This window comes from Gracilinanus agilis, chromosome 1 (genome assembly GCF_016433145.1).
Source record: "Gracilinanus agilis isolate LMUSP501 chromosome 1, AgileGrace, whole genome shotgun sequence".
NCBI lineage: Eukaryota > Metazoa > Chordata > Mammalia > Didelphimorphia > Didelphidae > Gracilinanus > Gracilinanus agilis.
The window spans coordinates 516,481,003-516,508,583 of record NC_058130.1 but is presented as its reverse complement, the minus strand read 5'-3'; the positions used below and the strand labels follow the sequence as shown (position 1 = coordinate 516,508,583).

The following is a 27,581-nucleotide window of genomic DNA, read 5'->3' as shown; positions in this document are numbered from 1 at the left end:
ATTGGGGAATGGCTGAACAAACTGTGGTATATGCGGGTGATGGAATACTATTGTGCTAAAAGGAATAATAAACTGGAGGAGTTCCAGGCGAACTGGAGAGACCTCCGGGAATTGATGCAGAGCGAAAGGAGCAGAGCCAGAAGAACATTGTACACAAAGACTGATATACTGTGGTAAAATTGAATGTAATGGACCTCTGTACCAGCAGCAATACAGTGACCCAGGACAATTCTGAGGGATCTATGGTAAAGAACGCTGCCCACATTCAGAGGAAGGACTGCAGGAGAGGAAATATATAAGAAAAACAACTGCTTCAACGCATGGGTCGGGGTGGACATGATTGAGGGTGTGGACTCGAAACTACCACATCAATGCAACTATCAACAATTTGGAAACAGGTCTTGATCAAGGACACATGACAAAACCAGTGGAAATGTGCATCGTCCATGGGTGAGGGGAGTACGGGGGGGTGAAGGGGAAAGTAGGAGCATGAATCATGTAACCATGTTAAAAATGAATATTAATAAATGTTTTAAAAAAAGATATGAAAACAGAGAAGCTGAGGGTAGCAGACCTCTAGAAACCAAGGAGTTGGCTGACGTGAGTCAAGTCAATAAGGTATCCAAAGTCAGTGTAGAACCAGAATGGTAATCGCCCAGGAACTAGGGGCCACCAGGCTGCTTGAGGGATGAACCAGCCTAGACTGGAACAAAGGAAGTTAATGCTTCCATGCCCATCAATAGTAAGATCAGCACCACAATTACTACACTTTCAGCCCAAGGAAAACAAGGGGACCAAGACTCAAAAAAAAATAAACAAAGAGAGAAAAAGGGCAGGAGAAGAGAGAAAAAGAAGAAATGCTAACTAATTTCTACAATAATGTTTCAGGAAAAGAGAACATGGTCACATCCATATATATATTCAGTCCCTATCTATAATCAATTCAGCAAAATGGGTCAAATTACACTTTTTGCCTTGTTGCTTTTTGATGTTTCTTCCAGTTTTAAAACTGTATGATTCCAAAATAAGGCTGCCTTGATATAGACCTTTACATACTCCCTCTGCAAACTTACACACTTTCCTCCTTAACTTAACTTTTCTTTATAACACCTCCCAAGGTTGCTGATCTTTGTGCTGATCTATATGTCTGCTTCAATTGTAACTACTATTCCCTTGTATGAAAAATCTTAGCCAGAAAAAGGGAGGGGAGGGCAAGGGAGAGGGTAGAAAATAAAGATAAGACTTGCTCAAGGTCCCTCCTATCCTTCTAGACATGGCTCTGAGGCATATTATTTGGTTGACTGACTGTCAGAAACCCCAAGTTCAGTTGCTTTAGAATCACAGAATGGCAGAGCTGTAAAGGACCTTAAGAGATATCTAGAACAACCCTTTAATTTTACAGATGAGGAAACTGAGGCCTAAAGAACTTAAGTTAGTAGGAAAGCAGCAACTATCATTCAGGTCTCCTGATGCCATCCAACTCAATGTTCTTTAATCTTATGGCTAATAATTGACAACCTGTTAATCATTCATTGCCCCACTATCCACAAGGATTATCTCTACAAGATATTCATCCAAATACCTCAACAAATAGTTTCAAAGGGTGATAAAATGCTTAACAGTAGAATTCCAGCTTCCCATTCAGCAACAACCATGCAAATATTCAGACTTGCTTTGATTTTCATGATGTGGAAAAAAGCAGGCCTATACAACAGACCAAGAAGAAAGAACTATATAGTCCATGTTCATTTGCTAAAAGTAATCCATAAAAACAGATTGCAAAAAAAGTTTGATTCATAGCCAAAATCTAAAGTGGATGATAAACATATTTAAATCATGTCATGACACATTATAATATACTAGGACTAACCAACATTTTGAAAAAATTTCAAGTATCTATTATTAACAATAACAACCATAATATGTTAAGTCGGTGTATTAAGACAATACTTACCTCATTTGCAGAGCCTGTTGTTCCTGCGTCAAGAGCAATACTGCTACCCAACAGTTTCTATTGCAAAATAAATAACTCATTACTTAGTTTTTTCTTTAATTGTATCCTAACATCAATTTAGGAAAGGGAACTAAGAAATTTTAATTTTTATCTAATTCTATTTAGTAAAGTATATGAGAAGGTAATGTTGTCATGAGTATAATGTGAAAAATATTTTGGAGGGTACATTTTTTCTTTAAATAGTATTGAGCACTTGCAAATATGTATATCCTTATTATAAATGAAACATGTTAAGTAGAGAAAAGCACTGTCACTAAAGTACTAAATGATAACACAGGGGAAAAAACTAAGAGTCACATAAAATTATGTTTCTCTATAGGACATATGCTTTGAGTCATATTTCAAGAAGTATTCAAGACTTTGTATTCTTTCCTTGCAATAGACTTGAGGAGGCAAATCACCTGAGATTTGGGTCTATGGCCTAGAACTAAGGGCAGCAATACTAATAAAAGTACCAACAACTTATATCCAATCAAAATTTTAGAACAGTATCTAGCAGAAAGCAATTAAGGTAGAGGAACAAAAAATGAATATACAACAAGTGTTATCAGAAGTTCCTTAAGGAAATAAATAAGGTTTATTTTTCATTTGTTCATTAACGCCAGAACTAGGAACCTAATAAATGTTGCTGACTGCTGCCACTAAATGATTACTGTGCCCAGGATAAAACCTTGCAATTACTTTGAATTTTAAAAATTTCTTTCAAGCAAAATAGTGCACTCTAGCCTCTATGAGGAGAAAAGAAGTCATTAAGAATGTTTAAAAGATGTCTTCCAGCAATACAATCACATGGTTCTTGGGGAAAATACATTAAGAAAATAATCATAGTGATAATCTTTAAAGAGATTATAAAGTCAATCCTAGCAAAGGTACAATAGAAGAATTCAAATAATTAATCTCAGCAATACAAAGTTCTCAAGAGGAAAACAGAAATAATACCAATTGCTTTAAAAAGCACCACAGGACCCAGGTATATTGCAAAGCCAAGAAGTAGGAGTAAATGAAAAAAAAGAAAGAAAAAAGGAAAGAGGCACAGTCTCTAACCTTTGACAGACATGTCCCCTTTTAAGATGACTTCTCTAACATGAAGTTCAATTCTAAGGAAATCCTTTGTAGACTTGGAATGAATAACCGTAACCAAAGGCTTTTGTAATAAATGCCCATTTTCTTAATTGTGAGCCACCATAAAGTTTATTTCAAAAAACTTTAAAACTAAACAAAAATGAAATAAAATCACCCTGACTGTAATTTACAGTGATGCTTCTTTACTATCAATGAATACTCCAAAAGCAGAAAATTAATCAAATTCCTACACAAAGGCTGATTAAAATATTAATGTTGTTATGTTAGAATTCTAAAATTAGAGTGACAGTTGTTTAAAGAAAGCTTGTTTCAAATAGTAAGAGTGCAGAAGAAATCTAAAATGCTAGTTGGTTAATGAAGCACATTAATATTGAGGGGGATGATGTATTTAAAAACAAAGTCCCATTTTCAAACTTCTATAGCTTTTCTTCTTCTAAGTACCTTGTTTTGAAAGCTCTATGAAGAAATTTGATTGATTTAGAATTGACTAGTTCTTTCTAGATGTCATTATTTTCAAAACCAAGCCCAAAAAAAGCATTTTAAAATAGAAGTAGTGGGCTCTTACTTCAATTAAACTACTGCCCAAGTAGAGTATTTTATATTACTAAACATCTCCAAAACTATTTTTTTAGACATGACTATTCCAATTTTATAATATATAAATTTTGGAATTTTTTAAGTAACAAGAATCAGTCACAGAAAATAAAATGTAGGGAAAATATTAGATTTCAGGGGCAGCTGGGTGGCTCAGTGGTTTGAGAGCCAGGCCCAGAGAGGGGAGGTCCTGGGTTCACCTCATACACTTCCTAGCTGTGTGATCACTTAACCCCCATTGCCTAGCCCTTACCACTCTTCTGCCTTAGAACCAATACCCAGTATTGATTCCAAAATGGAATGCAAGGATTTTTTAAAAAAATAATATATATATGATTTAATTTCACATTCCTAAAACCAAAACCCATTTAAGCACTGCATTCACACATTCATACTTGTACGTCTTTCAGAAAGCTTACTCAAACATATTTATTTTGAAAGTCAGTACCATAAGTAGAGCATATCACCAGTGTCTGTCCCTTCCCTATGCCTCACAAACAAAATCCTTCTAGTGAATCCCTACTTCCCATTACCCTTTACATGGCATTATCCTCCTCTGATACTCCTCCATCACTAGAACCACCTTCATTTTCAATGATATGTTTAACCCCATCCACTCTCTTCTATCACTCCTAATCTAGTATCCTCATCCAAAAATCCCACTCCTCATTTCACCATCTGGAAATCATTCATAATTTGTCTCCTCTTCACCACCTCCCCACCTGAAGTCTATGAGGGAAGCAGCATTCTTACTGAAAGCCCCAACATACAAAGAGATTTAACTACCATCCACAGAGCCTTTGTCTATTCCTTGGCTTTCAACTCCACTCTGAGCACAATAAATCCAAAGACTGAAAAGCTACCCAACAGGCCACTAAGCTATTTTTTTCTTTGTCTCAAGAAAGAGTGAGAATGGATAGACCTGAAATCAACAGTGCAAGCCCAATAATAGTTTCACCAACAACTTTTGGCTTAAATATTCAACATCAGAAAAATGCAGTGAAGTAGGAAATCACCAACAGGAAATTAAATACAAACAAGATACTAGCTAATAGAAAAATGCAGTGAAAGGGAGTTAAGAGAGAATCAGACTTTTACCATGGGGTGCATTTGGAGGAGAAACAGAAAAGGTAAGAATAAATAGAATAGGAGAAAAGAGCAGAGAAGCCAGATTTAACCCAAAGAAACAGATGCCCACTAGAGAGCAGATTCTAATTTACTACCATAACTATCAAGACTTCAGCATCATAATATAAATTAAATATTCCTTTAAAGATTGCAATTGAAATTTTTTACCTGTGAACTCAGCTGAGTTTTTATCCAGTTGAAATAATAATTTAAGTCACTGCCTTCCATCAATTCTTTTCCCCATACTGCCAATTTGGCAATAATCCTTGCTGCCTAAAATCAAAGAAGAAATGCTTGAGTTATAATGGATTAAGAGTCACCAAGGACATTTGATTCATAAACCATATAAAGTATCCTTAAATTTTTGATTCCCGGTATTTTTTGGAGTTCCAACTTCCAAAGACCTTGCTTCATTGCCTTTTTTTTGATCTTTAAAATTCTATCTGTCACATATGATAGACGTCTTGGAAAGAGAAAAAAAAGACATCAATAAAAAAAATTTTTTTAAACTCTTACCCTCCATCTTAGAATCAATACTGTATATTGGTTCCAAGTCAGAAGAGTGGAAAGGGCTAGGAAACGAAGTGTTAAGTGACTTGTCCAGCATCACACAGCAAGAATGAGGTCACATTTGAACCAAGGACCTCCCATCTCTAGCCTGGCTCTCAATCTACTAAGTCACCTAGCTGCCCCTAAAAATTTATTTGTATTTTGTCTGAGAGGAAAATCACAGAAAAATATGCTCCTCAATCAATGGATCAAATAAAATAACGTATGTAAAATGTATATAAATGTAGGCTATTATTAAATTATTCATTTTTGCAATCTTAATTCAATACTTTGAATCCATAACCTCATGGATATCAGCAATTCTTATGATACTACAAATAACCCATTTATACTTTTTATCCCTTAAGATTCCTCTCTCTCCATAAATCTTTCATCAAAAATATATCTAGATTCTAGAAGCCTTCCTATAGTTCAGTGATGGCAAACCTTTTAGAGATGGAGTGGCAGGCCCTGCCCCCACACCACCCCTCGACCAAGTGCTATGCCTTCTCCCTCCTGAGACCAAGTGCTATGTCACACACACCCCACCCCAGAGACCAAGTGCTGTGCCCCACTCCGCCCCTTACCCCAGACAGGGAAGGGAGGAAGCATTCCCCCTGGGCTGCTGGGCAAAAGGGCAGGTGATGAGAAGCATATGTGGAGAGAGGGAGGGCAGTGGCCCAAGCAGTCTGCTCCCCTCCAGCTCTGCCGCCTGTGAGTCACTCACCTTACCCCCTATGCACTCGCATTGGGCTGTTGGGCAGAGGAGCAGGGGTGTGTGAAAAAAGGTCATCAGGCATGGTGGAGAGGGGGAGCTCCACCCAAGCCCCTCTGCCTTTCTAGTAACTTTGGGGGTGAGGGGGTGGAAGCAGTGTCCACAGAGAGTGCTCTGTGCACCATTTTTGGCACCCATGTCATAGGTTCACCATTACTATCAGTGCAATATTCAGCCTATCTATTATAATTTGCTTCTGCTATCTAGCTAGCCCATATTCTTCTCCAGTCATAATATATCCTTCAAAACATCTTTTATGCCATTTTTCTTATGTAACTCATATAAAACACTATATAGTCTTATGACTGCCACAAACACCTTTCCACTGTTCTTTGGGTCCCCTGACCTGGGAGTGGTCCTAAAAATTATCCAAATGCAATTCTTCTCAATTTTTTCTCTTTTAATTCTAAATCCAAATATTTGGCCATAGAATTTCATGTCATCATTTTGGCAACATACATTCTTTTTCCATTATATTTTTCCTGTACAGACTGCACTGGGATGGTTGTGGATACCACTGAAGAGGCCTATAGTTCAATAGGGTTTAATGCAATCAGTACATTACTCACAAATAAGAGCACTAGATCAGTTTTCTTCAAAGTAAAAGCCTTGGCCTATTACTCAAGGAATCAATCAATAAAAAGGTTGAAAGATGGGCCAAACTCCACTCTCCCTACAAGAGTCAATCACATGGATTGTGTCTAATACCCCCACATTTAGTCTTATCCACCAACACTCCCTTTCTCCATGCCCAACTTTCCAAGCTCCTCCCTCCAATTCTGAGACAGGTGTCAGCACCTCAGGGCAACTCAGGGTAAGTTATAACTTAACCATATACAACATACTCAGTGTCACATACGAAGAAGAAAGAAAAGGTCTTTTTGACTGGATCACAGAGCATAGAAAGGGAGTTGTAATATATAAGGCTGGAAAGACAGGTTGGAACAATATGGTAAAGGGCTTCAAAAGATAAACATAGAGGTTTATTCAAATGTGCTCCATCATCTATATCCTTAGGAAATTGCTTTTATTGGATATGCACAATATCCTCCATGATACTAAGGAATATATTTCCAAGTTTTATTCATCTCAATGCTGAAATTCATGTTGATTACCAGAATTGGATAAACTGCTTAGTAAACTTAATCCATAAGTATACTTATCTTGGTCAGATCCTGAGAATAAGAATGTGAACCCAGAATTAAGCAAGAGAACAAGTGAGATTGTATTTAACAAGTCATGCAGTACTCTTAATACTCTCAATTTGTTCCCTGATCAAAAAACAAAAACAAATAACCAACATGTATGTGTATGTGTGTATTATGTATATATGAATATATAGTCTTCTAGTGATATTTATATGGCTATAAAATATAGAAAACCACCCAAAAAATTAAAGTAATTGACCCAACGGCTAATTATAACATGTGGCAAAATCAAATGAGCCATATGGTTTAATTCAACAAATATTTACAAAATTATTGAATGCTTATAATGACTTAGAGTAAGTTTCTCACTGTGTTCCACAGATTTCTTTGTAAAATGAAGGGGCTGAACTATCTGGACTATAATATTCCTTTCATATCTAAGATCTTATGACATTCTTTATGTGAGTCACTGTACATTAATTTGCATGAAAATAGACTAAAAGATATTATCCAGAAAATATATGAACAGATAAAGCTGAAAAGCAGCCCAAAGGCTGCTGTGGTATCCACAGAATTTTAAAAGACCAGATGAGGGTCTTCATTACATTGGATATATCCCCTATGAAGAATTTAAATGTCTGTTGAATCAAACTATTATAAGGTTATTTGATTTTGGCATATTTCTTTCCACTGCCCTTTGCGTCTATTACAATTTTTATTTTTTTGTGGTACTCTATGGTTACAACCATATAAAAATCACCAGAAAACCACACATACACGATTACATATATACAAATACACATCCAAAGGATGAGAAGACACACACAAGCTAGTACTATTCAAGAGTGCCCGTAATGATGAGATCACAGATCTGTTGAAGAAACATGAAATACAATGCTTCTAAAGATAACTCAATAATTATTTTCTTTAGTTTATTATAGTCTTGTATGATCTTAACATATGCATAGAACACATCTTATTGAAGAAAAACACCTGAGGCCAAATTTGTTCAACAAAGTCAAAAGCTGTTTTTGTAATCCACAAATATGTCTAGTATTTCTTTAAAAGCTTGGTTACTTCAGTTTGTCAATGAATGCAAACTGTTAGAGAAAATAGCCTATAAAAATTTATCCATTTCCTTTCCATGCCTTTCATCAAGGATACTCCTGATAAGTCCAAAAACTGTTCTCAAATATTTGATAGAGGTGAGAAAAAAGCTATATTAACAATTAGCCAATAATGCCTTTTCGGTTGCTTTTTTTTTTTTTTTTTTTTGGCAATAGTATCAGCTGTGATTTTTTCCATTCTTTTGAAATCTTCCCCCGAGAAAGCTTGAATATTGACCCCTAAAAGTACCTTTAAAACTGTATAAATGCCAGAATTTTCTGATCAGGCTCAGCAACTCTGAGTATGAATACTCAAGAGCTCCCAAATGTCATTGCCATTGCCTTTGTGGAGGTAAGAGTACTGTTGTGGTGGGTAACTGTGCCAGAAATATTAAAAATAGATTACAATAGAAATATAATCAAATTGTTACCATTTAACTTACTTTTGTTCTCCATTATTTTCAATTACATATATCCTTTGGCTGATGAAGCTTAAATTGTGGCTCCCCGTGGCTTTGTACAGTCTTTTCCTATCCGTTGCTTTTTACTATTTGTAAAAAGGTATATTTCAGTTACCTACCCATCCATTAACTTTTAAATTAACAGAACTAAGATTTCTGAAGAATAGCATAGCTATAGTTAATCCCATGAAAATGGAAAAAAGAGTTTGCCATACACAAACATCCATAAAGTCATCTCTCCTCTACAATGGGAATTTGATCAATTGAATCCTTACCATGTGGACAGTGAAAAGATCCTGGCGATTCAACATTGGCAGAAAGTAGGACCATGCTGTAGTCTTACTACGTTTAGCATAATCAAAGAAAATGCTAACACGTTGGTGATTTTCCTGAAGAAACATAAATGTTTTCAAAAATGTCATTTTCATGTTAAATTTTGTACAAAGAAATTATTAAAAATGAAATATTTTCCTGATTATTAAACAAATAGTAATGCAGTGAAACACTGTTAAGTGATTTTTCAAATCTTCAGATCAGAGAAATTTCTATTTTATTAATGTTTGTTTTTTGTTTTTTTTCTAGATGTTAACAATTACCCACTGTTTGACAAAGATTTTCATTTCCTTATCTTGTGGAATACTTATTCCAACTACTGAGGCACATAAAAGAACTTCTAACAGATTTTATTCAGCTACAAGACATTTTTGAACATTTTTCATCCGTAGTTTGAGAATGCTAAGAAAGCTAATTCTATTCTCATTTTTCATTATTCATTACAAGAATTAAACACCATGCATGTGTTTCATAAAGCATTATTTTTATAAAAGATAAAATTTTGAATTTATTTTACTAACCTGTCACTTTGCCATTCCATGCCTCTGCTGAAGAATTTGTGACAAATTCCTAATTCCTTTCTTATGAATTTGAAATGTATTGCTTTCAAAACAAACCATAATCTAATAAATCATATGATCTATTTTATCTATTTTATTGCCCACTATCCTCCAACATGAACCTTCTGGTTCTAGTAAAGCTAATCATCTTTTGTTTCCCTGCAAAAGCTAAACTCATTCCCAGCCTCCATATATGCTCATATCATTCCTTAAAGTTTACAAGCCTTACTTTCATTACCTCATTAATTATAAAAGAATTAATGAAAACACATTTATGATTTGGCTTTAAATAATACCTCAGGGCCTTTGTTTAAATATGGTCAGGTAAACATATGTATGTTGTTATAGGGGAGACACACTAATATGTCTTAAATGCCTTAATGGGTGATGAGATAACTGGAGTGGTAAAGTCTTCATGGAAAAGGCAGAATTTGGTATGATCCTTAAAAAAATTTTTTTTATCTAATAAGACTACCCAGCATTTAGCACAGTGCCTGGCATATAGTAGGCACTTGATAAATGTTTATTGGTTATTGATTGACAGATTATTCAATCATTTGCCCTGGATCCTTATCTCTTTAAAAAAGAAAGGTGGGGGAGCCACAAAGTGCTAGAGAGCTAGTCCGTTGGTTTGAGTCCCACCTCTGACCTATACTGTCTATAGCAGGGGTCTGCAACCTTTTTGGTCGTGAGAGCCATAAACGCCACATTTTTTAAAATGTAATTTCGTGAGAGCCGTACAATATGTTTAACACTGAATACAAGTAAATATGTGCATTTTATGTAAGAACAACACTTTTAAAGTACAATAAGTCTCTGAACTATTTTTAATAATGTTATTATGTGCTAACCAATGATGAATAAAGTACATTATTGTGACTTCTGGTGCTGCATGATTTTGCTGATTATTAATCAAAATTATTTTGATTATTAATCAAAAAACAAGACTTAATGGGGCACTATAGTACTGATATAACTGCACACATACATATAAAACTCCTTTACACTAAGAAAATTGCTGAAATAAAGACAGAAAAATTCAGGGAAAAATACTTTTTCCTCTCCCTCTCTCAAGTCAGGCAACAGAAGAAAAAGCTGCCGGCCTGCTGGTTAAGCCATTTGGCCACATAAATTAAGTAGAAGATCAGGAGATTATAGAAAATAACATGACTTGTGTGCAGGCATTAGTAAGTAGTGGGGGAGGAGGGTACCTTTTCATGGAAAACTGGCCAGGACACATCACACACATTTCCTGGTACAGGGGTTTATCAGCGCTGCCTACTCAATCATTCTGTATCAAATGAAACAACTACTGGGGAGAAATGCTTCTCACAATGAAGCATATGTAAAGATGTAATCTGACTATAGTTCCCCTTTAAGAGCAGGTAGAAAAGTTAAAAACAATAACAATCCCACAAATAGGGAGTGCAGACCCCATGAATGCACTGAGATAAAGCCATGTAAATCAGAGGCAGAGGGGTAGAGAATGTAGACAAAAGTGATCAATCACTATATAGAACCCCAAAATGTCAGTAACAGGTGTGGAAAGAGTAAAAGGAGGGCAGAAGGAGGAACACACAGCACACCTACCAAGCCGAACTAAAGACCAGGATTCGTCTCACGCGGCAATATCAATGAGGGAGCCTTCTATCTTAGAAGATAGTCGTGGTACCGAAAGGATCACGTGACGCATGATGTCATGCGTAAACTGTTAGTTACTGTGCCTCGGTTGACTTCATGGCTCCTGCAGAAAGAGCCATATCTGGCCCTCAAAAGAGCCAGATATGGCTCGAGAGCCATACGTTGCCAACCCCTGGTCTATAGTGTCTTCAGCTAATCATTTAATCTCTCACTGTTCTAGAAGGTATGCACAGGTAATGTTTCCTCCCCCAAGAGTTACCTATACCAATCAAATCCAGTCTCTATTCCTATCTTTACAAGATGGATAGGATTTCACTGAAGTAACTGTTTTAGGCAGAGATACTGAAAATCTGTCAAGCAGAAAGAAAGGCATAACAAGAGGGGAAAAAAAAAGGAAAGGAAAGGAGAATCCTGATCAGGAACCATAAACTCCTATCTCCATTTGGCTGAAGCACTGGAGGGTAATAAAACCAACAATGACAGACATTTACACAGCACTCTGGTAGTTGAGAAGTGCTTTAAAGATTATTATCACATTATTATAATGGAGTCTCATAACAACTCAATGAGGGAAGGGTAGTTGGCATTATTAACTCCATTTTACAGTTGACAAAATTAACATGCAGAAAAGTTAAATGAGATATGCATGATAGACTCTAACCATGGAAGCAGAGAAACAAGTTAAGTTACAATTATGGTAGACCTAATGTGTCTAACCTAACATAAGTCAGGGAAAATCTGAAGTTTCAAACAAAAAGTTAGATGACTGACATGAAAAACATGAAAAAGGCATTGCTGCTTGCATTTAGATTCCATAGAATTTAAGCCCTGGAAGTATCTCACATATACAGATTCTTGTATTATGAATTCTGAGGTTTATTAGAAGAGAATCTTTTTACATTTATTACCTAATGACATAAAAAAGTAATTTTAAAGAAAAAAAACATACAAAAGAGTAAAGTTACATGAAGCATAGCAAGCACAATGAATATTCAGTTGCTGAAAATTGTTACATTCCAAAGAGGTTTTCAACTTCTCAAGATTTAACTTGGACTCAATTTTTCTCAAAAAGCTTTTCCCCAACATTCATCCTCATCTTCCAACAGCTCTAAAGTAATTGATCCACTTACCTCGCTGGCAGTAGTCTAGTTTACAGCCAATAATTTGGAAGTTAAGGAAGAGACAGATCTAAATGCCTGATGTCTCTTGTTTAAGAAAATAAGGCATGCTTAGCTATTAGCTAAGTCTTCATATTTGAGGCTTGGAAAGTCTGGTTACGATGGAAAAACTTCATTTATTCTAATTCTCTGAATTTATGGATCAGAGAGCAGACTATTATAAATCAATGGTGGGTAGGCATCCATAAAATCACCAAGTCAAATGGCAGTCTATAGATATTTACATCCTCAAGAGATGTCTCTAAACATACACCACTGTATCACTTTTCTTCAACTCTCTCTAAACACAAGAAATTTTAGTGTTAACAGCCCAGTAACCTGCCTATCTTACCATTAGTTGTACTCTTGGGTAGGAAGCTAGAGGAGAAACACAGAAGACACCTTGTTCTGCCTGGAGGGGCAATCCGTCAATTTTAACAGAAAAGTTGCTAGTAAAATTATATGCACATAGTATGTATTCAATAAAGGCTGTCTAAAAACTATAGCTAATAATATTTTGCATGTTAATCATCCTGAAAAACAAGCATAACCTATACACATGCTTACAAATACTAAATTATAATTCTCACAAGCTAGACACAGAATTGGGAAAAATTTACTATCACCAGCTATAAGTGAAGCATCTAATTTTATTGAAGTAAAGCTAGAATATATACTTAATAGAGTAGTAACCTACCTGAAGCATATCATCAACCAGGGTTAGTATGTATTGAACTGTCTGTTCTTTGGAGATGTGAGTCATCAAGTTTATAAATGTTTTGGCACACTAGAAAATAAAAATACATTCAAATTCATTCTAAAAAATGCTTATAAAAATACTGGAGATAAAGCAAGCATACAATTAACTATTTATAACCCAAAAAAAATGTAATTGCCTTTATAAGAGAAATTTTCACTTGTCTAAGCATAACATTGATTAAATGTCTATTATATACAGTGTATATGCTAGGTGCTATGGGAAACCAAAAGTTAAATGAGACAAAACCTATCCTCAGGAACAAATGAGTGGCTCAGTGGATTGAGAGCCAGGCCTAGAGATGGAAGAATCTAGATTCAAATATGATCTCAGACACTTCCTAACTATGTGACCCTGGGCAAGTCATTTAACCCCCATTGCCTTGCCTTTACTATTCTTCTGCCTTAGAATCAATATGCAGTAGTGAATCTAAAATGGAAGGTAAGAGTTTTAAAAAAAAACCCATGCTCAAGAAGTTTACAATCTGGTATAGGTATAATCTTTTATAAGAAGATACAAAAATCTTTTAGCTATAAGAAATGACCAAATTGAGAAAATGTATTCTCTCATATTGTAAAGCTACAAATTACATACAGCAAAATAATATGGGTAGCTTCCCTCTAAACCTTAGCTTAGTACAAGCTGGTTGAACCTAATTATATATCTTCTCATCTTTCCTTTAGGATTTATAATCTCAAACTTTACCTAAACCCAAAAGGGAAGCAAACAATAGTCCTGAGGGTCATGCTCAAAATTCACTGAAAGCTGAGAGCCAGATAGTAAAAATGTTTTATCAGAAGATTAGCATTCTGGCCCAAAAAACCACTAGTTCAAATATTCAAAACATTTAGAGTTTTAATACCAAAATCTTGATGTATTCATATGTAAACAAGCAACTATTCAAGTAATTTTCTTCTTTAGGTCATTCAGGACCCTTTCTTAGATAATTAGCTAGTTAACTCTTAGCACCATATGTATCAAACTGGTACTTGTTAGACCACTGAGTGTTCTCATTTAAAAGATCACAAAGGTGATATCTGTAAGAAACATTCACATCAAATCATTTTGCATAAAATAATCATAAAGATAAACCAATAGCTTCTTGACAAAATGCACCAAAGTCACAAATAAATGACTGTCAACAAGAAAGATTTTTCATCATCTTTTCATATTCCTTCTACTGTGAATTTAAACTAGTATGTAATGTACCCTAAAATCCAATGAGAACTTTGTGGAAGCTGGCATTTTTATAGGGAACATTTAAAAAGATATCAAAAACTACCAATATTCAATAAAATGAAAAATTGCGATTAAATCTCTTCTATAGAATATGATTCATGGGATTCATCTTCATTTATCATATTCTAGACTTAAGAAAGATAAAGTATTCAAATCAAATATTTTATTCTTTTAAAAGGAAAGGTTCTTTCAAGGAATCAGATCATATTACATAGTTATATGAACTCGAACATCTAGGTTTTATGAAAAATTAACACTTTAAAGGATGAAAAAGTTTCAAAATAAAATTACCTGGCTGCCTTCAGTTTGAAGCATTTCTTGCATCTCTTCTGGACTTCTTTTCATCTCAAACCTTTGGATAAATTCACAATCTTCACCTGAAATCATCTGTCCCCTAGCAAGCAAAGATAGGATTTGTTTTATTAAATAAGTTAGTCTGTTTACACTAAAGTTGGCTTCCAAAGAACCATCCAGATATCATTCTAGATTTTCTTTTCTCTCTTCTAATTCTCCTTATCTTAAAAAGTAGAAATTAAAATAGCACTAAAAGGCAGCTTACTCAGGTAAAATGTAATTTCATTATCAATAACTGCACAAGATGAGAAGCAACAAAAGAAACTTTCTTCCTCTTGGAAGAAAGCCAGGGAAGTAAGATATAGAATGTTGCATACAAAAGGCATCAAACATTACCTTACTCTCAATATATGAGTCTCCTATGTTTTATTTCCCATTTCACTAAGGCAATAAAGGAATGCTCTGTAGCGCTTTTATCTTCATTCAATCCATTTCAATCTTTTCATTCTTCCCTCTAATCTATCTATATATCCTTGCTCTTCTCCAAAGAGTAAAATTCTGTCATTTCCTTAATCTCAACCATTTTCTACTACTAGAAGAAGTCTGCTTCCTAATATATTCTGAAACTCATTCTTCACTCCGATGTTTCCTTCATAGACTTCTCTTTCTTCTCTCAGTTCTCCCTCAGGATACAGTCCTTGGTCTTTTCTTCACACAATCTCACACAGAAAATGAAATGCTGACAGGTCGTGTGTGTGTGTGTGTGTGTGTGTGTGTGTGTGTGTAGGTATTTTCAAATTCCACTGCCTTTGATTCAATGTTTATTCCTAAATATCTACCTCATATATCTTACTAACACTGCAAATTCCAGATGTCCAAAATTAAACTCATTACTGCTCCCTTTACTGAGCTCCATCACTAAATGTCCTACGAAAGGCCCTAAGATCTTTCCTGTCTCTTTCCATTCACAATGTCGTGTTCTTATCACATGCCACTGCAACATCCTCCTAGCTAACCTCCTTGTCTCTAAAAACAGAACTCTTTCAGAATGTCTGGTTTATCTACTCAAAACATTAGTACCTAAATGTATCCTCCAGGGTTAAATAGCAATACTAAATCCTTAAAAATGGACAGGCAGGGATTACCCAGATTTAAAGTATCTCCACTAAAACCTGTGTGTGTGTATGAGCATGTGTGCACATGTGTGTGAGCATATATGCCTAGTGGAGGGACATTCCCAGGGAGAAGACCATACGGTCAATTGAATGTTGCAGGGGCTAAGGGAAGTTCCAGGGTGAGATAGCAGTTAAAGGAGGGGAGAAAATTTCAAAAAAGTTAGAAGTAAAACCAGGAGAGGTTAAAGTATAGAGACTCTGAGAGCAAGTTCACATCCCTCCAGATCCTACCCCAAGCTGGCAAGGCTTCAACAGGTAGATGACAAAGCACATCTGTCCATCAAAAACCAGTCTAACTAAGTCATTACCACAAAGTCAACCACCTAGAAGCTAACTGTGAGGGCCAAGGCTACTCAAGGCAACAAACCACTGAGGTAGAAAAAGTTAAAACAGGTCACTATTTAATAGATGACTCCACTCTGTTATAAATTCCATATGGTATCCTCAGACAAGACTACCTGACCCCCATTGCCTTGAATAAAACAGGCTTCTGTCTTAATAGATCATAACAATTTTGTTTGTTTGTTTGTTTGTTTGTTTTAAACCCTTGTACTTCGGTGTATTGTCTCATAGGTGGAAGATTGGTAAGGGTGGGCAATGAGGGTCAAGTGACTTGCCCAGGGTCACACAGCTGGGAAGTGGTTGAGGCCGGATTTGAACCTAGGACCTCCTGTCTCTAGGCCTGACTCTTACTAGATCATAACAATTTTATCTGTAGAGTCACCTCCTCTTTCCTTCCCTGGCAGAAACTGCTTTCCTGCCTGATAACATGTCCTCCCAAGGGCAGGGCAAACATATACCCAGAAATCTGTTTTGTTCACCCCCCCTTCCTCTTCTCTTCCCTCTGCTTTGACGCTATTATTAATTTGACCTAAACTGCCATAGAATGTTGCTTGTTTTGCAGAGGGGGCTAGGAATCAGGATACAAGTTATATTCAAAGAAGTACTAACTACTCAGGAATCTTCTTCCCAGCAAATGGACTTCCCTAGTTAGATTTGGAATAAAATTTTTATTTCCTTTTTGGCTAGTCACTAAAGTTATTAGCCTCCAGCCTAGAGATTCTCCAGTAAGTAAAATTCTGCTGAGGTTTCTTGGGAACCCAGACTGAAAATAACCCAATATCATTAATGAAGTTACATTATGTGTACATAGTAAGAGCTAATGATATCAAGATCTTTTAAGTATTAAAATAGCTTTAAGATGCCATAACACATGGCATTAACAGTGAAACCTCAGGTGTAGTGATAATATCTGCTAAAAAGGAATATATTTTTAAAAGAATTCAGCAATTTAACAAGCTAATAAGCAAGTGACACATGTGGCCACACAATAGCCACACTGAATCTAAAACTGGGAAAAGTTGGTTCCACTATTTTTCACTGAGAAAGTCAAATCCATTTAACACTTAGTAAGTATCTACTATGTGTAAGGGGCTGTGCTGTGATAATGAAATTAAATCTGCCCTGCCCATCCTTAATCTAATCACCAAAGGTGAGAACATCCCCACTTAATTCATAAGTTCACAGTGCTAGAGTGGGTGACAAATCAAAATCTACTGACTACCTCCTGGGCAGTCCTAAGCAAAGCATCTGTTGTGACTGGACACATAAACTAAAAGGAAGGCACAGGAAGTGACGCAAAAGAAGCCCCTTTAAAAGGGAGTGACAACTTCCTATAAGTCAGTTCTTGTTCATTTCCTAGAGTTGGAGTTGGAGATGCTGCTGGACCTGAGCTCGGTGAGAGACTGTTCTTAAATATCTTCCTTAGAACTACACATGGTGAGGGAAGAAGGCTGACTACCTTAACCTTCCTGGAGGCAATAGCCTCCCAGAGGCTCCCTTGTTTGGGAGAAGCCCTCATGGCTAAACCCCTTGTTAATTGACTTTTAGGCTATCCGGCTGGGCCTCTGAAGCCCTGCTGGAGTAAAGCCCAGACTTGAATACAAATCTAGTTCATTAAGTTAGATCTCTTACTCTATCCTCTTCTCATATTTCTACTTCCACTCTCTCCTATATTTTGTAAATAAATTACTAAAATCATATTGGGAATTGGTATTTATTCAGTTCCTTGGTGACCACACCTTTAAATATTAATATCCAACCAAAAAAAACCCTTTTCCCCTTTTACAGTGCTAGGTACTAATAGTAATAATAGCTATCATTTTTAGTGCCTAAAAGTTTGTAAAATACATTTGTTATCTCATTTTAGCGCCACAACAATCCTATGAAGTAGGTGTTTTCATTATTCCCATTTTATGGATAAGGTAACTGAGGCTAAGAAAAATTTGGAGAACTAAGAAGCTCCTGAGGCAGCATCAAACCAGCACCACTTACTACAAAATTTGGCCTCCTGTCTCTAAGGATATAAAGCCAAAAGTTCAAAAGTCTCTGCCTTCAATGTTTGTTCTAGGACATATAACATGTACACTGACACATAAATGCAAAAGTAATGCAAATTAATTTCAATAGGAAGAGAAAATGAACATTGAGGGCAGAGAGTGGCAGGGAGAAAGAGCCTTGTGTAGAAGGTAGCATCTTCGCTGCGCTTTCATGGAAATTCTGAAAGGAGATGAGAGATAGGACAATTAAGACAAAACATACCCGCATGCCAACTTCATGGTTCATTCCAGACTTAAGAAAGAACCTGCTAACAGAAACTTAAGACAGAAAACAAGACATAATTTGAAACTTCCTTGATTTTTTTAACTAACATAAAAAACTAATTTTACAACATCAACTGTACAAAAATTCATTTTCTTCATTATAAACATGCCCTTAACATACTCTCCCTGCTTACATCTAATCTTTCTCTCCAATTTGTTCAAAATACTATATTAACATGCAATTGCACTCATAAACTCCAAAAATCTGATTATAAAATTTCAATTCTTCTTACAGAATTATCCACATATGAAGAGGTATATCACAGAAAGTCTTAATGAATGGTCTAAATTAGATCTCATTAAAGGTATTAAGATAAACACAATCTATGTTATAAAGTATTGTTCAATGCTCACTGTAAATTTTATGAAAACTTCCAATATTTGTTTCTTCTCCCTAACACCAATAAATACTAACGCTATTTCTCAAAGGAAGAAGAAAAAAGACACATGGAAGCAAGCAAGACATGATTAGTCTACAGGCTCTGCCCTTCCCTCTTTCTATTATCCATACTTATGTACAACAGTCACCTGTTCCTCTCACCCCACCTAGATCCAAGGTTTTAATTTCCAGTTTCAGTGATCCTCAATCATTCCAGAGAAAAGAAATAGAAACATAAAGTGCAAAGTATAGAAACAGACCTAAACAGACAATTCAGAAGAAAAAATTATTTCTGTTTGAAAAGAAAGATTTCATAAAATAGAAGGTACTTGAACAGAGCTTTGAAGGATAATTTAAAGTAAGTAGAACTGGGAGTAAGTAAAGGACATTTTAGGCAGTAGGAAAAGCATAAACAAAGACAAGAAAAGCAAAGGACATAGGGAAGAGCAAGTAATCCAATTTGACTGAAGATGGAAATATATTAAGAGCTATGAGGCTTTTCATGCTCATTTACCTAGAGATCCCATTACTAAGGTTAGGCCCTAAGGGCATTATTGAGAGGGCAAAAAGCTGTGTGTGTATGAAAATATTCATGAAAGCTTTGTTATGACAAAATAACTGAAAATAACACAAATGCAATGAATGGAGAAATGGCTGAAAAGATTGTGATATTTTAATGTAATGGAATGTTTTATGTTTTTAGAAATGACAAATATTAGAACTAGGAAGAAAATAAGAGAAATATATGATGAGACAAAAAGAGAAGAAAAAAGAAGAATGCATACCATGATTCAAAAATAGCCACAAAATCAAGAGAAAAAAGTATGCAAGTAAAACAACTCCAAAGGGGACTCAAAAGCAGATGTTTATATTAACCTACATATATAATTTATATATTTTCAAACAAATTGTAAATAATGTGGATTTTGAAGTTTTGCACTTAATATTTTTTTGCATTTGTTTGGTGGCGATAGTGGTGGTTACTAATTATATAATAAAAAATAAAATAATTGTTTAAAAATATATCATGATGGTGCACAACACTGGCATAAAGGATTCTTTCCAAAATGTAGTAAAATCTTATACATTCTTGGAAGATGCAGTCAAGATAAATTTATTTGAATACAAACATTATGATTAAAAAGTAAGACATAAACCAGAGAGGTATACTTGCCAAAAGTATATATACCACTGTCATGAAGTATTTAGCACAGAGTATATATCAGAGAAAGAATTCTCAAATAGATGTTGTGAAGATGGGATTAACTCTACCCTGCCCATTTTTAGATTTAAAATCACCAAAAGTGTAAGCCCAGGGGGCAGTCAGTGGATTCTGACTGTCACCCACTTTTGCACAGGAGGGTTACTCGTGTAAGTGGGGTATTTATACTTTTGGTGATTAAATCTAAAAATGGACAGGATAAAGTTAATCCCATCTTTACAATGTTTAAGAAGTCCAGATGATTCTGTATGGATGACTTTGTACTGACTGTATCGAAAAGCATCCTATATGAGAGCAATAATCACTCAAAAACAGTTTGGTCTAACTCTCCAGATGGGAAAACAATATAAACATCTACTGTCCAAACCATGATATGAATTTGGGCAGACAATCCACAGAAAAAAGTTCATCAATATGTGGAAAATTAACTGAACCCAGAAAAGAATGGAAAGAGCAGAATAAGATATACTACCTTTGGGAAATAATATAGCACTTTTCTCTAAAACAAAAGTCCATCTTTTTAACACCAGTAATATTCCAGTGAAGTCAAATAGCTATAAGCTATGGAATACCACAGCCTCTGAATAAAGTTGCAGGCCATCCAAAAGGCCATATATAGGTATATTTTGGGCAAGATGAAATGTAAATGTAAAAGATATCAGACAGAGATATAAAACCAGAAAAGGCAGTGATATGGTGGAGTAACATAAGTGAAAAACAAATTGCATTTTCTGTTCATATACTCAAAATGTCAAGGAAGTCTCCAGGACACTAAGTAGACCCACTGGGAAGTATTTACAGGACATGAACAAGATTTGAAAATCAGGAGAAGTTATAAATGAGTTACAATCCTCACCCACAGAGAGTACCTATGTCAGAAAGATAACATATCCCTTGTATATGTAAGTATTAGAGGAGATTGTTATATTAAAAAAAAAAAAAAGCTAGAAAAGTGCTAGCAGTGGATGAGATAATAGCAATAGTTAATGGAAAAAGAAAGAGGTGATCAATTCTCATTTTGCTTTTGTTTTCTCCACCAGGAAGAATAATTTGGGGGGGGGGGTAGGGGAAACAAAATAAAGTGGCCAACAGAGAATTAATATATTCAAGATAAAGAAGTAGGTAAGATGGCTGTCCTTGATAAGTTGAAGTCATCGGTCCTAGATGAACTGTACCAAATGAACCGGCAGAAGCTACTGTCAGTGATTTTGGAAAAATCCAGGCTAAGCAGAGAGGAAGTATTATAGGATAGGATAAAGATAAATGTTTCATTGGCTTTCAAAAGAAGAAATAAGAATAGAATCTGCAGACTAAAGACTAGTAAACTGAGTTTAAATTCTATTATTTTCCGGGCAGCTGGGTAGCTCAGTGGAGTGAGAGTCAGGCCTAGAGACAGGAGGTCCTAGGTTCAAACCCGGCCTCAGCCACTTCCCAGCTGTGTGACCCTGGGCAAGTCACTTGACCCCCATTGCCCACCCTTACCAATCTTCCACCTATGAGACAATGCACCGAAGTACAAGGGTTTGAGGGGGGGAATAAATAAATAAATAAATGCTATTATTTTGTCTGGAATTGATTATTTAAAGCAGTAGTTCCCAAACTTTTTTGGTCTACTGCCCCCTTTCCAGAAAAATATTACTTAGCCCCCTGGAAATTAATTTTTTAATTTAAAAAATTTTTAATTTTTAATAGCAATTAATAGGAAAGATAAATGCACCTGTGGCCATCACCACTCCCCTGGATCGCTGCAGCACCCACCAGGGGGCAGTAGCGCCCATTTTGGGAATCACTGATTTAGAGGAATGATTCTTAATATCTAGAAAAAGCAATCAATGGTCACAAAAAGACCCTGCACAAGTCCTGGAGGACTAAATCCATTTCTTTTGTTTATTAAATGAGCAAGGTAATATAATATATACTGACTGTACCTAAATTTTGGCAAAGCTTTTGTCAAGGTCTCTCATGCTAAGTGAACCACAATAAATACAGTTGGATAGATTCAAATTGATTAAATGTCCAGATCCAAAGAGTTATCATCAACCTGGAGGAAGGTCTTCAGGGAAATACCCCAGGGATTTGTACTTAATCCTATGCTTCAACTAAGTCATTGATTTTAAAATGCTGAAGATACAGGTGAAAATGTTTACCAAATTTGCAACTAATAAGTTTAGGAGATATAGCTGTCACACGGGATGTTTTAGATCCAAAAAAATAATGATAAGCTAGAATGCTGAGTCAAGAATCTATTAAGTAGAAACTTCAAAGGAGTAAATGTAAGGTCTTGTACTTCAGTTCAAAAAAAATCAACTTCACAGGTAAAGGTTAATAAAGGATAACATAATAGCCTATCTGAAAAAGGCCTGTGAATTTTAGTAGATTATAAGTTTCATGAGTTAAAATCAAGATTTAGTCATTAAAAGAAAGTTAGTGTAACCTTATTATCAAGAATTATGAAAGGGATAATCTTGATAGGTAGCTCCTTATTAGAATAGAGTGCCAGGCCAGAAGTCAGGAAGACTCCATTTTCTGAGTTCAAATCTGACCTCAGACACATAATAGTTGTCTGACTCTGGGCAAGTCACTTGACCCTGTTGCCTATCCCTCTTCTAGAAAATGAGCTAGGGAAGGAAATGGCAAACCACTACAGTATCTTTGCCAAAAATAAAAAAATTCCAAATGGGGTCACAAAGTCAAACACAACTAAATAACAAAAATTGGGCAACTAGTTGTCAAAATGCATAGAGTGCCAGCCATTGGGTCAAAAGAACCTGAATTCACATCCAGCCTCAAACACTTATTACATTTGTGACTCTGGACAAGTCACTTAATCCTATTTGCCATGATTTCCTCATCTGTAAAATGAGCTAGAGAAGGAAATGGCAAACCACTCCAGTATCTTTGACAAGAAAATCCCAAATAGGGGTCATCACAAAGGATCATAAATGACTAATCAACTAAACAACTATAACCTATTAAAATGGGGCAGAAGTCAATTCCAACCTTGTAACATCATCCATGGTGACAATAAGATGGTTCAAATGGTGTAAGAGGACTAGGTCTGAAGTCAGAAAGATCTAATTTCAAATCCAGTTTCAGATACTTAACTAGTTGTGTGACCATCAAGTCACTCATTCCCTATCTACCTTAATCTACTGGAAAAGGAAATCGCAAATCATTCCAGTATTTTTGCCAAGAAAATCCCTTGGACAACATAGTTTATGGGGTCACAAAGTATCAAACATGACTGAACAAAATTAGCAATCTTATTATATTCTGTCTTGAACATATCATATCTTCAGAAATGTTCTCAGATCATCATGCCATACTAATTAATATACTGGAGAGTCCAGGAAAAAAAGTGAGCAGAGAAGTAAAATGCCCTGAGCTCATAGCATATGGAAACTGGTTGAAATTTTAGTCTGAAGAAGAAAAGGTTTTGTGAAAGGGACAGGGTACTATTTTCAAGTGTTTAAAGGGCTATGATATAGAAAAGGGATTTATTCTATTTGGTGCCAGAAGAGCAACAATAGAAGTTGAAGAGGCAAATTTAGGCTCCAAAAACAGTTTGCATGAGTAAGATTATAGATGAAAGAGTTTGAATGAAGATTAGTTAAGAGATTATTGCAATAGCACAAGAGAGAAGTAATAAAAGCCTAGGAGAGTGTGAATATACTAGAAATAAGAGAGAAGAAACTGGATTAATGTTTTGAAAGTCAATGATTAGGAAGAAGGTTCTGTTTATAGAAATAGAGAAAAATAAAGGGAAGAACAAAATTCTGTAGGATGGTTAATTTAACTGGATTTGGGATATCAGTGAGACTTCCAGATGGAGCTATTCAGAAAACAGCTGGCAATATGGAACTAAAACTTGAGTCTTCATTTGTATGTCTTAATTCCCCAATTACCTCACAAGTTACTTAAGCACAGGAATCTACTTCCTCTTAACATTCCCCATTGTAATTAAAATGGTTTTTCATGGAGGACATATGAAGTACAGTGAAGGAGAAAAGAAGACTATGTAAGTGTATAGGAAGCAGAAAATGGAACATTTTCAGTAACTTTGTAAAAGAAATGGAGCATTATTAAAGTTCCCCAATGTTAAAAGTTCTTCAGGGACCATCACTACATATCAAATCCTATCAGTTTGTGTTTCATAATGAATACCAATGGAACTGTTTAAAGTATAAGCAGACCCTGAGGTATTATAAACAGACTCCTAGCCCTCTCTAGCCTAAACTGACTCCAGACTAGAGAAATCAGGATACATAACTAGACCCCTAATATTTCACTACCTACAAATTATAAGAGTAGCACACATAAACACAGAAGGAATGATTAAAAGAATTGCCTTTGTAACTCAATTAAAATTTGTAGCTGGCGGGGCAGCTGGGTAGCTCAGTGGATTGAGAGTCAGGCCTAGAGACAGGAGGTCCTAGGTTCAAATCCGGCCTCAGACACTTCCCAGCTGTGTGACCCTGGGCAAGTCACTTGACCCCCATTGCCTACCCTTACCAATCTTCCACCTATAAGTCAATACACAGAAGTTAAGGGTTTAAAATTTAAAAAAAAAAAAAATTTGTAGCTGGAGTTTCCTTATTCACAATGTATGGGGGAGGTGCATATATGTTCATACTTTTGTTATCAAATACATATATTTAAATAAAAGAGGATCCATATCATATATTCTATCATAAATATCCTTCAACACAATAACTTATTTTGATAAAACCAAGTCTCAAGAAAAAAATAATATGTAGATGAATGAATAGCAGTAAAATTCAATCTTAATATATGAAAAAGACAGCCATTTATTTTAAATAGGAAGTTTTTCCACCTACTCCGATTATAAATGTTTTTCCAGGATCTACCACAGTTAATATAACCATGAAAAAAAGCCTCCCCAATAGAATGGGAAGCAACTGACTACCCATGATTCACCATAAATCTATACTTACTGAAGATAAGACTGCCAGTTGACTTTGTTGGCCCGAACTTCTGCAGCCTTGGCAGCAATGATGTTTGTTGGGACAGCAGCATCCACAGCACCTCGAATATCCATTTTGGTCATCTAAATTTGTGGTCTTGAATTTTTTCAATAGATCTTCAATAATTAATGAGTCAGATCTTCAATAATCATTAAGTGAGGTATAAAGAAAAAAACACCAAAAATAAAACAAAAAAGTTACATTATTCTTCCCAAATTTCAATTATTTAAGACATAAAACTCGCACTCTGTGGTCCCTTCTCGTTCTAAGATTCCAAGTATCCAACTCTAGATTGTGGCCTAAAGAGTGGCATTTTCATCTTGAACTTTTATTTTTCTAGAAAAGAAGACTTCAAAATAGTTGCATTAATGTAAGGGTAACATCATACTAGAGATAATTTAAAATAATAGAAGTTATTTGATTAAAATACAAAACATGAGAAAATACTTCAAATTTATAAAAATAGGATCAACTTCTCTTCTATGTTCTTCTGGGAGAATGTAAAGGTTTTGTAAAACCTCTATGGTTCAGATAAAGCCATACATATAGTCAATTCATGAAAATTAAATGTTAAAGGAATGACATGGCAAAAAAATTTTTTAACTTTTTAAAATACTCCTGATCTAAAAAAAAAAATGACTGACATGAGTTAAAATGATATTTCGGGGCATGTAAGTTATTCTCTCAGAAGGGATGAATTTTTCTGTTATTTCACGAACATAGCAGTTCTACAACATTGTGATACAAACAACAATTAATGTACAAGTGTAAGCAGTACTGAAACTCCATAATGATCAAGAACGACTACATAAAGATTACTAATCAAATACTAACCTGGCATGTTGCTATTTAAATTATAAAATATATTTCCAATATTGCTATTTAAATATGGCCACAAAAAGGCTGATCCACATGCCATTTTCTATTGTACAAAACCAAAGACCTTCAGTTTTAGTGCCAATATCATCTGAGAGTTTGCAGTCTACAAATAGTTGTGACAAGGACAGGACAGAACAGACCAGAAAAAAGAAGCAGGTGATCTCAGCAACCAACTGGCCCAGACCCAATCAGTTTTTCCTATTGTCAGTGAAAGAATGGGGCAATTCCCTTATCAGTGGAGTCCCTCCCAACCTAAAGCCTAAATCGAGCCAGTCCTCACGTACTTGGGCCCAAAATTGGGGGGTGAGAGGGAGAATGAAGAAAATGCGTCGCAGCTTTGGTAAAGCGACCACCTCCATGACACCGAAGATCCTTTCAGTCCCTCTAAGAGGGGATCCCTCCCCCTCCTGACCCCTCATCACCCAGCAACAAGGAGCCCTTTCAATCTAAAAAAAAAAAGGCCAGTAAGCTACAAAAACGAGCCGGGGAAATGGGGGAGGGGAGAGGCGAAAAACGGAGAGGTAAGTTTGGAAAGGCGAGTCTGCTGTTCCCCAGCCTCCCACCCCTTCATCACTTTCACCTACATACACCTCAGAGAAAGGGAACGAAACCACGCAGCGTCCAAGCCAAGGCCTCCAAATCCCAGACAGGGGATCCTGCAAGAGGGGGACGAAGGCACCTTCTCCTCCACCCCCGCCCCAGGCCACTTCCCGCCTCCGTTCTGGTCCCGCACCAGCTTCTGCGTCTCTTACCAGTTCCTAGGCGAGCGGTCTGCCGAGGTCTGGGAGCGAGAGTGTAAGCTTTGCCCTGGAGCAAAGGAGACAAGAAGAGTCCCAGGCCCAGGACAATCTGAGGCCAACGCGTAACCAAGAAGGAACCGGCTGTTGCTGTCTCGAACTGACAGAGAGCGGATCATGTGACGATCTAGCACGTGACTAGCCCTAGGACTGCGGAAGCCGGGAGGACTCCGGGGCCTGGCGCACGGGGCGGGGCCGACTCTGTCTTCTCGCCTAGTTGGAGGGCGGTCGTTCCACGATCCTTTCAGACATTGGAGGGCCAGAAGCGGGCACCCTAGCCGAAGAAAACTGGTGGGGCCCCACTTGGGCCAGAGACCGTGCAAAGCCTTGCTCACAGTGCGGGCAGAATGGGGAAACTGAGGCGGCAACTGCCCCCAAAACACTGAAACTCCCCTCCCATACCTTGTAACGAACCCAGAAGTATATGAATCTAGATGTGGAAGAGACCTCCGAGCCCCATATTTTACAGATTGGGAAACTGAGGCCCAGAGAGATTTAAATGTCTTGACTGCCGTCTTGTGATTTGAATTCAGCACACACAGAAAACAATCCAGCACTCTTTCTCTTGCATCAAATCATCGTAAAATTTTTAAGTGATACATTTTATCCAAGTTATTATCCTGAGCCTCTCTGAAAGTTCTT

The 27,581-nt window shown here is 36.2% G+C and overlaps 1 protein-coding gene across 1 annotated transcript in view; it reads right to left on the bottom strand.

The window, feature by feature from the left end:
• Positions 1-27,010, bottom strand: part of ATP6V1H (ATPase H+ transporting V1 subunit H) — a 104,521-nt gene extending 77,511 nt beyond the window's left edge. Inside the window, exons 1-7 of the mRNA XM_044666303.1 lie at positions 26,895-27,010; positions 25,234-25,402; positions 14,837-14,939; positions 13,247-13,336; positions 9,134-9,247; positions 4,988-5,092; positions 1,955-2,011 (exon numbers count right to left, since the gene is read on the bottom strand). Of these exons, the coding sequence (XP_044522238.1) occupies positions 1,955-2,011; positions 4,988-5,092; positions 9,134-9,247; positions 13,247-13,336; positions 14,837-14,939; positions 25,234-25,346 (582 nt within the window). The 5' untranslated portion in view covers positions 25,347-25,402; positions 26,895-27,010. The remainder of the gene's footprint in view (positions 1-1,954; positions 2,012-4,987; positions 5,093-9,133; positions 9,248-13,246; positions 13,337-14,836; positions 14,940-25,233; positions 25,403-26,894) is intronic.
• Between the last annotated feature and the right edge of the window lie 571 nt (positions 27,011-27,581).